Genomic DNA, 16,810 nt, shown 5'->3' with positions numbered 1-16,810 from the left:
ATAATGTCGGTGCGGCCAGCAGTCAGGGGCGTCGACGGCTGCCAGTCAGCCGGCCGGAAGTTATCGGTCGGCGGCGACGGTCGGCTGGTTCTCTGTGGTTACCGGTGGCGATCGGCCGCCGCCGCCGACCGCGGCGGTCGTCAGTGGTCGGTGGCAGGCGGCCGGCGGCGGCAGTCGTGGCGGAAAGTGGTGGTGCGTTTGGATATACGAAAAGGGTAAAATTGAAAAAATATGAAGGATTAAAAGTTGGATAAATAATCTTAAGAGATGAGGAGGTATTAAGGGATAAGGTGGGTTAAAAAAAAATAAACCTACCTTATCACCCCAACCAAACACAACCTAAATATATATATTTATATACACATTTATATATATGACAGTGCAGTGATAAACCTAGCTACTAACATATTTCAAATTTATTATTAATGGTAATTTATATTTTAAAATAATAATTTTTTTTTAGACGATTTTACATATCTTTTTCGTAAAGAAGTCAAATTTTTTTTATTTACAATAAATAATATAAATAAAATATATATCTCAAAATCGTTTGAGAATTTTTTTTGATTTTAAAAGTCGACAGAATATATATGATTTGAAATAATGGGATTTGTGTAAAAAGAACATTAATGAAGTGGATTTGAGCGGCTCCGCAAATCGTGTTGGGTCACGTGGTAGTTAAACCAGGAAGGAGATATGATTACATCGCAGGGGCACGGTTTATTTCATCCTACTTATGTGGGCATTGCCCCCATGATAGGATGGATGGTCAAGATTTGTCCATACATATGTAGGACCCACAATTTTTTTTTGAAATTGTATGTTTGGCAAGATCTTGGCCATCCATCCTCTCATGGGGGCAATGCCCACATGGGTAGGATCTCATTAACCCAGGGGCACAGTCCTCCATATGATTCATAGTCTCTGTCAGCTCTTTATAAATCAGATGGGATATCAGATCGTCTCACAAATCTTATTATATGAGATGGGTCAACTCTACTCATATTCACAATAAAAAATAATACTCTTAGCATAAAAAATAATAATTTTTCATGGATGATCCAAATAAGAGATTCATCTCACAAATACGACTCGTGAGATCATTTCACATAAATTTTTATGTTATAATTATTGAATCCACACTTAAAATATGATATAGGATATGATATTTTTAAATATTGATTCATCATAGTGTAGCTATGAAGCTACACAGCTAGTAGTTTCAAGTTCCAAAGGAAACAAATTAATTAAGAAACATTAATTATGTGTATTCGTAATGGTCACTTTGCTAATCTACCAACCTCTCATTCCACCAAAGGAAAAAGGCAAAAACTTGTGTGAGACGGTCTCACGGGTCATATTCGTGAGACGGATCTCTTATTTGGGTCATCCATGAAAAAGTATTACTTTTTATGCTAAGAGTATTACTTTTTATTGTGAATATGGGTAGGGTTGACCCGTCTCACGGATTATGATCCGTGAGACGGTCTCACATGAGACTCACTCAAGGAAAAAACCATAACTTTCATCCTACGTGATTATCTTTTTATAATAATAAGGAATTCTTTTTGAGACGATCTCACGAATTTTTATCTGTAAGATAGATTTAACTATATCGATATTCACAATAAAAAATAATATTTTTAGCATAAAAAATAATATTTTTTCATGGATGACCCAAATAAAATATATGTATTACAAAATACGTGATATTCACAATAAAAAATAATATTCTTAACATAAAAAATAATATTTTTTCATTGATAACCCAAATAAAATATATGTATTACAAAATACATGAGACCGTCTCACACAATATTTTTGTCTTTTATAATTTAGGTTTTTTGTGTTTGTCCAATTTACATCTTAATAATGTATTTTACAATGTTTGAAGTTTGATGCAAAATTTTACACATGCACTTCGTATCAGTTTAACTTCACGTCGAAAAAAACACAAAAAATATCAAAATTAGAATAACATATCTTGAATTTGGAATTCGATTTTAAAGATGGTACGTACGTACATAAAACCACCAAGAAAGAAAGATTTTGTTTGTATCATCGGAAGATATTTTAAAACTTCAAGAAATAGCAGTTGACTTTAATTATCTGATTGCGCATATAAAGCGAAGCCCACAGCCTTCACTTCTCTTCGCTCTCTTTTCTTCTTACCACGTACAGCAGAAACAAAATGATCTGTCTCTATGCAGAAACCCCAATTTCAATACTTGCATTGATCCTCTACACTTTCATGTACATCCCATTTCTCCACATCGCACAGGTATTTTCAAGATTGCTCGCCTTCATTTTCCATCCCCACCAATACACGGAGAGCACCAGCGTCCGATGCGAGCTGGATCTCCCAGTTTCCAGAATGCACGATTTCGGAGGAGGAGGTGAAGAAACATGTTCGATTTGTTTGATGGATTTTGAGGCCGAAGATTTGGTGAACAGATTGCCGAATTGCGGTCACTTGTTTCACGTGGAATGCATTGAGAAGTGGATGGATAGATGCAAATTTGCATGCCCGATTTGCAGGGTTTGCATCTTCATCCAAAGCCATGCGTAAAACGGCCGCCATGCTCATATTTCACGAGTAAATTCACATTTTTTCGAGTTTCTATCCGAAAAGTTTGATTCGCCTTGCATGTAATTTATGGAAACATATTAGTGCACATAATCATTTGAGTAATATTAAAATAACAAGAAAGCAGGATTCACTTGCCATTATTTCTAAATGGCAGTCATGGATTTGAAGATACAGTTAGTTATATCATCGCTACTTTAAAAAGCGTACATACTCTTTAACTTCATTTATTTAATGCAAAACAAGTCAAGCACTCAACCCAAGCGTGAATTCAGATACTTTAATCACCTGGCAAATATATTTATTCAAGAGAATGAACTTTCAGATTCGCTAATAAGAAAGATAGGGTGAAAATAGTTGCAACAAGGAGAGCACTATCAATCTGGTAAAGCAGCTCTGTTAAAAACCTCTAGAAAGATTCAAACGGAAAACAAATCAATAAAAGATACTGGTTGGCCCAAGTTCAAATATTCACAAGAAAAATTAATAGAAGCGCAATGGGATGGAATTTTAGCTTGGAAACTTAGGCCATCTCCAACCCAACATCATGTTGGTGTAATACTCCATCATAGTGTGAATTTTTCTTCTCCAATCCAACATCATTTCCTACTCCATTTTGGTGGTGTGCTACAGTATTGCACCAAATTTCCTTTTTTTTTTTTGGTTTTTTTTTTATGTTTTTTTAAGTATTAAGCTTAAGTATTTAAAATAATACTATTAAATACTAAAAACTTTAACGTAATTCAAAAAAAATTATTTAATTAAATTTTTAATTCATATATATTTATAATGAATTTCGATATATACATTATTTTAGATATTGATGATATTTTAATTATTATGTTTAAAAATATTTTGTGAAATAAATTATTTGTTGTGAATAAAATAATAGAGAATATTTTGAAAATATTCTTTTGGGTGTAGAGTTTAGAGTTGATGGGTTGGAGATGAGTTTTAGATTTAGTGTAAGAATTACACTATTTTAAAGTTAGTGTGACACTAAGATAGTGTAATAGATTGGAGATGGCCTTAATACGTTGAAAACACTGCTACAAAGAAATCTGTTACCACAATCGATACCTAGGGGAAGGCTCGTAAGCCAGTGCACTTGAGTGTCCAAGACAGGACCACAGCTCCTCAGCAATGTGTGGTGCATAGGGTGAAAGCAACAAAACAAAATCTCCCACAATGGATCTTGGTAGTTTGTCCCACTAAAACAAGAAAAGGAAAACGGTGTAAAAATTCTTGACCAATTTACAGAGACCATCAAATTAGCTGAACTAGCTCGACAGGTGAGCAAAGTCCATATTTCCTCCAAGTAAAACCCATCAGGGAACCAAGGGCGTTTCCTCTTTTTTCTATGGAAAAGCTTCAGTTCCTTTAGCGTACCTAAATGGACCGATGAACATTTCACATAATCGAAGAGAAATCGGCACCATATTCAGAAACTACGTCATCTGGATTAATGACATTTCCCCTACTTTTACTCATCTTGTACGCACAGGCAATTAAGCAGATACCAGGATTGCCTTTCAGCACACAAGATTCACCAAACTTTTTGACCTGTATCGGAAGAATATGAAAACTTATTGAATGATGAATACCATCCCGTCATTAAAACTACTTTAAGAACGTACAAACTTTATTCTGGGAACACAACGAGATGAGAAATATGGAGAATTCTGAAAAATATGAAATCCCGAACGACAAAATTAATGAACTAGTTAATAAAACACATACATACATCAGTGCATGTTAAAATATATATCTTTTTAACGGTGTATTTTTATTGCAAAATTATTTAACAAGTTACTACAGAATTATCATCAACGATAACAAACTGGAATTAACTTATAATGTTTTTTGTGGTAATACAATACTTCTATTTTTAAATAACAATAGATATTATCCAGACTGTATTTGTAAGAGTAAATTTCAATAGAGGCAATTTTGAAAACATGAATTTAATTTACTATAAGAATTCTCCATCTCCTTGCTGCTTGATAACAGAAGCAGATTCTCATCAAGGATTGCAAAAAATAAACAGTGCATGTCACTTGAGCACCTCAGATTTCGGAGACCATATGATACATTTGAGAACTTACAGAAATTAGGAAATAATCTCATACTAATCAGCAACCCAAATTGGAATAGCCTCGCCATCAACTGGATTCTTGCATAGCAACCAGTGAAGACCCCAGTCTTTTCCTTTTGGAGCTCGGTCCTTTCAAGATCACTCTTTCTAGAGGCCATTTCAATGTATTCTTCCAACTCTTCTCAAGATTATTAATTTTTTAAATGCCCACAAATATTGAACTAGACCTAGAAAATAAAAAATAAAAGGCATACCTCTTGGCTTTGGGCACTGGATACAATGGACGACAACAGGACGTGTTCTGGCGCAAAGGCTAAGTAGCTTCAATGTAAGACGCATGTATTTAGAAACATTGTAATTCACACAAGAAACTTTTGAAATGACATGAATTGAGAATGTGTCGCCCTAAAATTGTCAGGCCTCGTTGTATAAACAGTGATTTTAATATCTCTTTCTGAACCATCATCATCCAGGACATGAAATTGTAGCTCTCCTTAACACTTTCTGGCCAGTCAAGATCATCTAAATCTTCAAGATGGCGGTCAGCATATGCAGTTCTTCAACATCCATTGCCGCATAGGCTGATTGGTCATAAATAAAATGTAAAATCATAAAACCATCCAACAAATGAAAATAAGAAAATAGCAAAAGTTGAATGTAGGATGTTGCAAGAGAACACAGCATAATTATAGAATAAGATTGGAAAGAAAAAAAAAACTTTTCTTATTACAGGGTGGCCGCCACGCTCGCTTACACCATCCACCACTTCTTCATTTGCTTACGGTGCCAAGAGCAGGGCACCAGTTAACAGGAACTTCAGCCTTACATAATATGTTTAACATAAGTACCACATATCTTGCACGAGATGACATCCACTTATGTGGCAAGTTTGCTACCTGATATGTCAATCCTCTCTTCAAAAGCTGCAAAAATATCCACTGTGTCCATTTATAATATTCAGGCTCTGTGGTGGAAATTTCCCAATACCAGTCATATGAGAAGCCTAACAATTTGAGCTGGAAATAAAGACAACTGTCAGTAAACAAGAATAAAAAATTCAATCTTTATATAAAATCGGTTTTACATGAGAGTTGCAACTGGCATGGAGTATATGGATTGTATCAGTGCTCTCTAGGTTAGTCATATACCATAAATTCTCAGAAATTACTGCATTATCACTTGAATCAACAAAAAAAAACACTACAAGAAAAAATGACAATCAGCAACATGAATCACTCACGTACTTTGCATGATCTAGAAGAACAACGCACATTAAAGGCCTTGGAGAATATGTACCACATCAAGTTTCATAAATCAGATTAAAAAGTAGTAACCTGGGAGCGGAATCGGTCAATATTTTTCATTGTCGTGAATTTTGGATGCGTCTCAGTCTGTCAAGAGTGCATTTAAAATATTAAAAAGGAAAGGACGTAACTTAATAGCAGCCAACCACTAAGAAAGTATGTTCAGGAAGGAAAACATACCTCAATGGCATATTGCTCAGCAGGTAAACTGAATGCATCCCAACCCATTGGATACAACACATTGAGACCCTGCATCCGTTTAAGTCTTGCAAGGATATCAGTAGCAGTATATCCAAGAGGGTGGCCAACATGTAAACCAGCCCCACTGAAAAAATGGTAAAATTTTAAATGAAAGCACCAAATATGTGAGCAAGATGCCGATGACAAGAAACCATTCTTCAAGCATCTAATAAGTGACAAAATTAATGATTTAACTTTGTTTGTAACCTGTGTTCTGTTATAGAGGCAACGAGGTTAAAAACATCAACGAGTACTTTAAGATATCATTAGGCTCGTGAGATGGGATGACGATGGATCAATGATATAGAGATGTTAAATTAATACACATGGATGACATAATTATTATAAATATGTCTTGTATAACTTGCGTCAAACTTCGTACGAAACAAAAATATGGAATCAACCAATGTCTCATCCCTCCAAAAGCCGTGCCTAATTTATCCATGGGATTGCTTATTGGGCAGGTATATCGGAAGCCAACTGAAGGGATGTTGACAGGGAAACACATCTTAAAAAGTTGCTTGTTGTTCCATTTTATTTGCCAAATAGATAACTCCAATTGCTTTCTCTTCCCTCTGAATTCTCTAGTCACTTCTCTTTCGCTCAATGATCCTCATGTTCATGTATCATTAATTAAAAGCCTTCATACCCAAGAAACTCTTCATGACTTTTACTCATTTCCACAATTTTAAAAGTGAAATGAAAATTTAAAAAACAAAGGACTGAGGTAAGAGAGATGTCAAGAGCCATGGACAAGTTTAAAATTATATATATAAAAAAAATATCACTTCATACGGACAAACTACAAATTAAGTAAAAGACAATGGATTTGGACATAGAAATATTGCAAGTACAAAAAATAGGACATTAAACAAAAGAAAGTAGAAAAAAAAAGTTTGTAAAATTTGCGAAACAACACAAAACTGAAAATCCAAGAGAAAGTGGAAGACAATGACCTCGGATAAGGAAACAAGTCTAGAACATAGAATTTAGGCTTGGAGGCATCAATCTCATTGGGCGTCCGAAAAGTCCTCCCAGTATCGCTGCCAGTTAGCCTCTATTTGTGGAAAAGGATATGCTCTTTTCACTTCATTTTATTTCTGGGTATTAATTTCTTCAACTTCTTCTTGTACAAACCCATTAACACTTACACCATTATCAAAGCCATTGGATGCTAGGAGTCTGCAAGAAGCTATACAATAACGGCGGTGCTGCAGAAGTAAAATCCGGCGGCGGCTTAGGAGGGAATCCGAAGGTGGCGGTGCCAAGAACTGAATCCCTGGAGCCGGTTGTATGTGTCCGAGCATTTGCGTGGTCTCCAGTGACTACACTCTGAAGTGCTAGAGAAGAGGATGGGAATTTTCAGGGTGACGGAAGAAGGAAAACAGAAATTTATAGGGATCATCTGGGCCGTAATTTTATTGGGCCAACTTAATTGGGCTCTCTTGGATCCAAAATCTAAATCTAAGCAGGCCAGCAAAAAGGTCAACAACATTAGTTTACAGGCCCTCACGACTGAGCCCTACAGTTGTACAAACGAAGTCATAGAGATTTATTATTAAAAAAAATTCCAATATATTACAAAAAAATTTATAGTACAAAATTAGCAACGTCCATTTCATTACAGTTTCAAACTAATGATCTAACACAGCAAACCATGTCCACTGTAAAACGCATTAGACAAACTTCGTAGTTGTGCGAATGGCTCGTCGTTGATAGAAAAATCAAACCGTAATCGAAAAATAAACATAAGACCTGAAAAATAAAAAATAAAAACCTAAAAGATCATAATATCATGTGTGCGCAAACTTGGGAGGAAGTCGAAACTCGAAAGTATGGCAACCGCCACACCCACTTTCACGTCCATCGTTATCATTGTTAATGAGATGCTAACACGAAGATAGTAAGCATAGTAGTCATCAAAATTAGATGACTTAAATACGACGAGAGAAAGTTGAATTCATGTCCAAGACTCCAAGTCAAACAAGGCGAATAGATAATAGCCATGGGTTTGTACAGGTCATATACCACCAAAATTACATTTACTAAAAGCGAAGGTTTCATTGTTTACCATACTTACAATAATATAAATTCGTCTTAGACTCGTAGCAATTCTCAAAGAAACGTAGCCGACATGTCGGTTGGAAAGGGATTGCACAAGACATTGTCCATGTAAAAGTGTGGATGCATTGCATCCATTACGAGGAACTGCATGTCTTCGGAGGGTTTCCAGTGTCGCTTCCTTTGGTTAATGAACCAGTTGTTTATCTGCTTTTGATCCAGGCCGGTCGATTCAGCAAGCGCGAGCTTCTGGGCTTCCTGTTAGCTCACAAAACAAGAATGCTCGATGATAAGAGTATTCGTATCAAATCTTCTGTCTACGAAAAACATGTTTACGGAAAAATGAAATATGTTGTAATTGAAGGCCATTTCATGTGGTTCAAAGTCTAAAACATAAGAATTTTTGAATTATTTTAGAGATTCGGGTATTGATCAACATGATCACAGAACATTATAGATACATACTGATGGATATGGCCATTTGTAATGATTGCTCCACCAGTCGAGTAATTGTTGCCGTGCTTCTTTAGGCAGCTTTCCTTTCTTTCTTTTCTTCATGAATTCTTGCTTCAGGCTCCCCAAGTATCCACTGTATTTCCGCAACAATTGTCCTTTCAATTCATGATCTTCTGCTAGAGGGTCAATTCTGCTGTTGTTTACGTCTACGTCTTCCTCCGACGAACCATTTCTATCCATTGCTTCACCACAAGCCGCAAGAGAGTTATCTAGTCAAAGCACGCAAATCGTTTAAATTATTCATAGCCGTCACGGTTTTGTCAAAAAATGGATATATCGGGACAAATTGCAGCATATATCATCTTTGGAAACAATATAATGAAAATCAAAGTAGAATGTTTTCAAGAAATAAAAATCCCGAGATAGCCAGAAACTCTTGATTATTCACATCAGTCAATGGATAAAATGTGATTTATCAGGTATACCTCCTAGCTTTCAAGGCCACACATGTTCTTAACAACATAAATATGTAGTTTGTCCTTCAATTAGCATCAAATAAAAACAATAAAATCATTAACATTGTCAAACTAATATAGACAGCATATGCAAAGAGGATTTGTGCCCGAGAAAGTGTTTCCAGCACTATCCAATTAATAAAGACCTTGATGACATCTCTCAGTATTATATAGCATCTAAATACATCATCTCCCACTCGTACGCAAACATACTCCCTTTCATTCGGATATACGTGGACCAGCAAATGTACTTAGGGTCAAGTATTCATGCCGTGCAATTGGATAAAAATGCTTTGGTTCAAAGCCTATTGTTCACATGTCAAGCCTCCAAAAAGAGATTTAGCTCTAACCGGAGTGTGCTGTACTAATACTTGGATAACGGAAGTTACTTTTTTCCAAAGCTTGAACCTTTTAAATAAACAAAGTGATGAATCAATGTGAAGTTATAATTCCCCAACTAAGTAAATTATGGATATCGAGACAAAACATACTAACCAATAGGAAAAGATGATCGGGGGAACATAGATTATTATGAGCATATGAGGCATAATTGAAGATATTTAGATTCAGAATGGCACGAAGGCCGCATGAATTCCACACAATAGGCCATCGCGGGCAAGCAATTGTTTTATGGTGAGAAATTTATGACATAAACTTCATATCTAATAGTCCCTACTAGACAATTAATGGAACAGGCAAGACCAAACCATTTGTTTGTTTGAATTATCACAACACAAAGTTAGTTCACTTATATGTCCACAACCCATCGAGAAAGCATCATTATTCATCATATTCCAGTCGACTTCATACTGAAAAGAAAGTAATATAACCATGCTCCTATAACATGTTCAGTGGACGATGGACATGAAGTTTACAACTGTATGCAATTCCCCCATGAACTTTAAAGGTTCTCGCCCTCCAAATAAAAAAACGTAGATAAACTTTCAATTGAAATGGAAAAAATTCATCTGCAACAAATCATGTAATTATTGCCACATGTCTAATTCAACATATTTAAAAACTGTAACACCAATGAAAACCCAACATGTAGCAATTTGCTAATGTAACATGGAATGTTGCAGGAAATCTTACAGTAGATTTTTTCCGAAGATATAGAAATAAACACAGATATCAGATAAAACTTTTTGGAAAACACATATTTGCGAGAAATATTAGATATTTGATTATTTAAAGCTATTTAAATACCAAACAGTAAACAAGGTGGAAGAAATCACGCACATGCACGAAGATACACAAATATGTATATGTGTATATATACACTGCCTCACATGCTTTACAGTTTGTACAGATGAAACAACTTAAGAGGTCAAAAGACTTGCTAAATTCTGTCAAATCGGCATTTATAAAATCCCAATAAAATAGAAAATTTATTTGTACAATTGGTTTTCATGTGATATTCTTGATAAGAGAAGAAACCAAACAGGCTTATATATTTGGACACGGACATATCTCGGTCGTCATTAATATATGGCAAAAGAAAAACAGTGATTAAATCACGGATCAAGGAACTGTTACATGAAGGAACCTAAACTCTCTTCGTATAGTAAATTGAATTCTTCATTTCCTAGGAATCATGCACATGCAGGCATTTATTGGATATAAAACACAAAACGAAGCAGTAATCCACCTCATAACAGTAAAATCTATAAAAGAATAAATGCAATCCTTCCGAGGATCGATAAAAGGGGCGAGAGGGAGAGAGAGAGAGAGAGATAAGGGTTTGATTTAACACCAGAATCCATAGGAGACAGAGAGAGAGATTTGAACTGGCACTCAATTCTTGAGAGAAAAAGCATAGCTTCAGCGAAGGGTTTCGACAGTTCTTGCTCATATTTTGTCAGCATTTCACAATAGGCCTCCATGAATTGGTCCAGCGCCGGATCTTCGCCGACGCAGCTTGTGCCTTGTCGGCCCAGCGCAGCGGCAGATGTGCAGGCTTGTTCCAGTCTCGCCACCACTTCGGGCGGAGCTCCGATCTGTTGAACAGTCAATTCCATAAAACACTACAGTTTTTCAAAAATTTCAATCCGGTCACTTTCGTCACTTTCTTACAAAGGGTTCTGGTGACACACTCTATCTCGATTGTTGTTATCAAACACTAAGAGAAAAACCCGTTTGGTAAAAATCTCACAGCTCTTCTGGTACTTGGGTTTCACTGAGGTAGAAAATTGGTACAAAATAAGGTTTTAAATTTCAAGATTCTGTGGTACGTAGTTCCAATTCATGTAAATATAAGCACAATTATCTATACCTTTTGACAGTTAACATAGGCAGCCAAGAGGCGCTGGTAGTAAGGATGCGCCATGATATTCGCCTTCACAGAGCCGCTGCCAGCATCATTAATATTCTCCATTAAATAATACCCAGTACTTGTACTCATATTGCTGCTATGGTGTTCTTCAGGCATCATAGAAGAACTTCCTTCGACACTAAAACTGCCGTGTCGAATAGTGAGATCTTGATGATTAGCGGGAGGAAGAAATAAGTTATTGCTGCAGCTGTCTACTGTTGGAGGCATCATTAACATAGGACCAAGTCCATGACTATTTTCCCCGAAAGACATCAAACTACCGGAGCCACCACCAGCACCTTCCATTTTCCTCTCTTATTCCAGTACTCCTGCAGGAAACCCTAAAAAAACCGTTGACGAAGATGAATCTAGGTCGTCACACATTTTTCTGTTGCACACGAATAGGCCATCTTTTCTTTTATCTCCTTTTGAATTTCTCCCGAGTTTTATGCTACAGGTTTCAGCCTTTTTACAGAAAATCCTAAACAGTATTAGTTGTAGTGAGTGTAGTAGAGTCTGCAGGGATCAGTCGATGAAGGATTCGAAATCTTTCGCTTTTCGATATGGGGTCTGAGAAAGTAGCCTGCCCAGGTTATCTTTATCCTTTGGAAACGGGTTTTTAGAGTTTATGTATCCGGTTCTTTAACTTGCACACAACACAAGCATTAAATCTCCTTCTGCTGCCTCTGCAGAGACACAACAAAATGAGTTAAAGAAAGAAATTCACTGATGGAGAGAAAAGAGAGAGATTTGCAGAGTGCACGCTGTGTTTGCAGGAAGGGAAAGAGACACCACTCTGTGTGTTTATGAAAGGTGTATTATTTTAGAGGGCTATCGAGCAAAGCCTTTTACCTTCCCGATGAAAACTCTCTCCCTCTTTTTCTTGCACTGACACTGAGCCACTGCCATTACTGGCAAACTAGAGAGAGAAGCGAAGCTCCCTTGTGGAAAGTTTAAAAAGAAAGGAGGAGATTGAATGAAAGATCAAATCGAGGTGTAATTTGGACAGTAGGGTTTGGTGTCCGGGGCAAGAAATCACAATTTCTCAACTCATCGTAAAAATCTGGTTTTGAGTTATTTGTCCATTCACTGATTATTATTCTTCCCTACATTGTCCTCTACTACCCCCTTACCCTACCATTCCACTAATACAAATCAAACATGTCATTTTACATCTTTTTTTAGGTGAAGTATATAAAATTAATTTCATTAGTTATCAATCACGATAATATAAATGGCTTGGAGAAGGTTAATTTCTTGCAGATACAAACATGTGTTCATTGTGTGTGGTGTGTCTGTCTTCCTTTTACCCGAAACATCGAGCACTGAATATTGCACGATGATGCGATATGAGCGAATTAAGTGAACAGAGTCGGAGCAATCTACCGGATATGATAAGAGTTTTGTTTGGGAAGATGAGCAAGGAGATATATCTTGTAGTGAAGGTTATCTTTGTATAATATGGCTGCAACCGTGTCGTGCAAACAAAAAAACGAACTCGTGAATGGGAGTCGGAGGGGTGTCGGGCGTGGCCATTTCGATGCTTAATCAGCAGGTAAAAGATGAAGAAGAAAAGTTGTATATGTGAGTGAATTCATGAATCTTCAAAAGTTCAGAATCTCTCAAATGAAATATATACATGTTATTTATAAGAGAGAAATCATAAGTAATGAAGCATAAGATAACGCATACTAATGCAGTTGAGTGTAGTGTTATTTTCGAGGTAGCCCAGGTAGAAATCATCCGGGAGCTTGTATGAGTGCTCGGGCTTCTGGTAGCCTGGGGAGAAGATGTCACGGGCATCCACATACCCGGCTTTTGAATAATTCATCCTACAGATTGACCCTGATTTGGGATATTCGTTTAATATCCCGGGTCATCATGACCCGGGCTGTTATAGGGATATCACCCCCCAAGATTGAGTAATAATATACAGAAAGCTGTTAAAATCCTTAACGAGTGACCTTGATAATTGTTAGCCAAATAACTAAAATCCGAAATATATGAATACAACACTTATGGAGCAGTAAACAAAAATAATATCGTGTAGGTGTAGACGACCACCAAACAAAAATAGTGTGTTATTAGAAATATAAATATCGTATGTGTATAACAACAACAAATATTAAACCAAATCGAGCGAGGAATGTAATAACTATGTTTTCTTAAAATAGATTTTTTCTCCGGTATATGTTCAGAGGATCAAGACAGATAATTGTTAGTGAGAGGAGATGAGTTGATTTTTTGTGTCTTTGAAAACTAGGACAACCTCTATTATATAGGCTGATGGCATGCATACGACAGCCCAAAGTTGCTCTATGGAAGCACCACGAGTTGCCATATTAATTAAATTTCAATTAAATTAGTATTTATCAAATATGGTCTTAAACTTGAGTTTGAATATAGATATCTTATTCAATCAATGGATTTCAGGATAATTAATGTGAACTCTAATGATGGAAAAATTTAGTGAAAAGGCATTTATGTATAATAACTTGAAATAAATTAAGTTATGCAATCTATCAATTTGAAAATTAGGTTAATCTTTGCTTCACTTTCTGCATATATCCCAAATCATTAGACAATATGACAGCATCATATTTCAATGGAAAATTACATTATTCGAATCCATATGTTAGCTTTAAACGGTTCAAGTCTATATATAAATATGGAAATTATTATTACTATGGGCCATTAATGAATGAGATTATCTTTTTGCCAATATATATATATATATATATATATATATATATATATATATATATATATATATATATATATATATATATATATATATATATTATATACACGAGTCGTATTTTATGAGACGGATCTTTTATTTGTATCATCCATGAAAAAATATTACTTTTTATATTAAGAATATTATTTTTTATTGTGAATATCGGTAAGATTGACTCGTCTCACAGATAAAGATTCGTGAGATCGTCTCACAAGAGACCTACTCAAATTCATTATCTAAATTCATCCCATTTTTATATCCAAACACGGGTTTTTGTTATTTAATATTTCGTTTAACGATCTAGTCTTTTAGCAGAGTGGGAAATTACCATTGCCTTGTTTTGTTCTTTACAAAATCAAGCCCTCAACTTTGAGCTATAATATCTATCTATATCTCAATATTAAGCTACAGACTCTTATTTGTACTAATATAATTTGCTGTATTTTGCGACACTAATTGATTTTTACAAAAATATGTCTATATATTTAGAAAAACTGGTATATTTTCATTTAATATCTACGTTTAAAAATTCAAAATATTCCCTTTCAAAAATTAAAAAATTTCACTCATCATCTCATACAAATTATATATTTAATATAATTGTATAATCATTATCCAAATAATAATTAAAATTATAACAATATAATCACAAATTCTAATATATAAAAAAACAACCGTAAAAACACTCAATATGTGTAGAGGAAGACATGAACACTGGTAATTTTATGGACGAGAATTATTTTAAAAGTTACACCGATTTACTTACTTATACAGTGAATTTTAATTACATTTCAAACTTTCCATCAGGTACAAAATTAAATTATTTTTGTAAATAGATAAATATTCTTCCTCCCATACTTGGGAGATTGCTGTGCTTGTAAATAAAGTAATAAAAAGTTGAAAGAAGCAAATACATTTTCTGTGAGAAATGATGAAAAAACATGACAGCATATATACTCTAAAAAACTGAGAGTTTTTGGCTGTGGGGCAACCGTCTCCTTAGCTTGTCTCCAACCTCTCTCCATTTAATTTTAAACTTATGACACCGACTCGACGAATCTCTTTTCGGCCTTCTCCTTCTGTGCGTCAACAGCTAGCTACATATGAACATTTTTGTTTCTGCTGAAAATATATGATTGCATATTAAATAAATATATATACGTTAATAGCTAATATAAATATATATATATATATATATATTTATTTATTTATTTATTTCTTCTTATTATATGAAAGAGCTATAGTTATTTTTTAAAGGGTTTGAAAAATATTTCAATATTTAAATGTAATTTGGTTTTTTTTTAAAAACGCAGGTACATATAGATTTCTTGATTTCTTTTCAAGTTATAAATCCAAATTAAACGAAATTTGACAAGAAATTAAACTCAGAATAATGCTTATATATGTCAGTTCTTGATCGAATCAATTGCGTTACTAACTTGAACAGGTGTAGACTCAAAGTTTAGGCAGACTTAGCATTCAGGGCTCAGCTTCATTAGTACGTAGATTTTGCTGGCGTTGTAATTAAGAAAAAGAGGATTTTTTAAAGGTTAGATTGATATATGTCACCTAAATTCATCAATATATATATATATATATATATATATTTTTTTATTATTGTTATTTTATAAAAATGAGTTAAAAAGGGTATAAGTTACAGCTGCTTGTTATATAAGTACATTCACATTTGTTAAAAAAATAGATAAATAGGGATATATTATATTATTTTGTACTTAATCAGATATAGGGAAAGCTAGCTAGTTATGTAGCTAGCTAGGGTTTATTCCAATAAAGTTTTTGTTGTAAGTTTGTATTTTGCTTTGTGTCACGTCCATCACAAGTTTGCCTCTGCGCCACTATTACAGCAAAGAAAATGAGAAAAGAAAAGAAATTAACTTAAAACAATGCCGATAGATGCATGTCACAACCAAGAGTAAATTTTGCATGTAATTGTTAGTTGGCTAATGTTGGCTTAATCTAATCTAATTAATTAACATGTTAAAAATCAAAATTTATGTTATTAAAATTTATAAAATATAGCTAAAAAAAATCAATCAATTGCATTCTATTATAGATTTTGATAAACATTAAATTAATTATTTATTGTGATTTGGCATTATCATCAATATTTCTTCATTTACACAAAAAAGAGCTAGTAGTCATCAAACTATTAATCAAATTTTGAAAAGATTTAATAAGATGTTTTGTCTGTTTCAATATATTATAAATTTCTATACACGGATGATTCCCAACCTTTTGACTTCAATAAGTTAACATAATCATGAATTATTTGTTTTAGTACTTTACTTTTTTTTTTCTCCAAATGAAGCCACAATTAGGACCGATCCGAATTAAGTAGCAACCTTTTGAGTTAAACTAAGAAAATCTACACTTTTATCAAGAATACGAGAAAGAGAAACCCCTTTCTATAGGATGATGCTCAGTGGGTGGAAACAAACATAAAATATACATACTGGTATTTTATATATATATATATATAT

At 34.5% G+C, this 16,810-nt stretch overlaps 1 protein-coding gene and 1 pseudogene across 2 annotated transcripts; both read right to left on the bottom strand.

Annotated features, from left to right (window-relative positions):
- Nucleotides 1-3,621: 3,621 nt before the first annotated feature.
- LOC140830298 (leucine--tRNA ligase, chloroplastic/mitochondrial-like) lies at nt 3,622-8,093 on the bottom strand (annotated as a pseudogene).
- Nucleotides 8,094-8,199: 106 nt separating this feature from the next.
- LOC140829023 (homeobox protein knotted-1-like LET6) lies at nt 8,200-12,640 on the bottom strand. 2 transcript variants are annotated; one of them, XM_073191966.1, is made up of 5 exons: nt 12,422-12,640; nt 11,531-12,255; nt 11,012-11,255; nt 8,753-9,012; nt 8,200-8,552 (listed from the first exon to the last, which is right to left on the bottom strand). In XM_073191966.1, exons 2-5 carry the CDS (start codon nt 11,873-11,875, stop codon nt 8,520-8,522), a joined length of 882 nt encoding a protein of 293 aa, XP_073048067.1. In that variant the 5' UTR covers nt 11,876-12,255; nt 12,422-12,640; the 3' UTR covers nt 8,200-8,519. The 2 variants fall into 2 exon arrangements, with proteins under 2 accessions (XP_073048067.1, XP_073048066.1); XM_073191965.1 differs by having other exon boundaries at nt 8,200-8,545; nt 12,422-12,636.
- Between the last annotated feature and the right edge of the window lie 4,170 nt (nt 12,641-16,810).

The sequence above is a fragment of the Primulina eburnea genome, chromosome 4, assembly GCF_022965805.1.
Source record: "Primulina eburnea isolate SZY01 chromosome 4, ASM2296580v1, whole genome shotgun sequence".
Classification (NCBI taxonomy): domain Eukaryota; kingdom Viridiplantae; phylum Streptophyta; class Magnoliopsida; order Lamiales; family Gesneriaceae; genus Primulina; species Primulina eburnea.
This window is presented reverse-complemented; position numbering and strand designations above follow the sequence as displayed.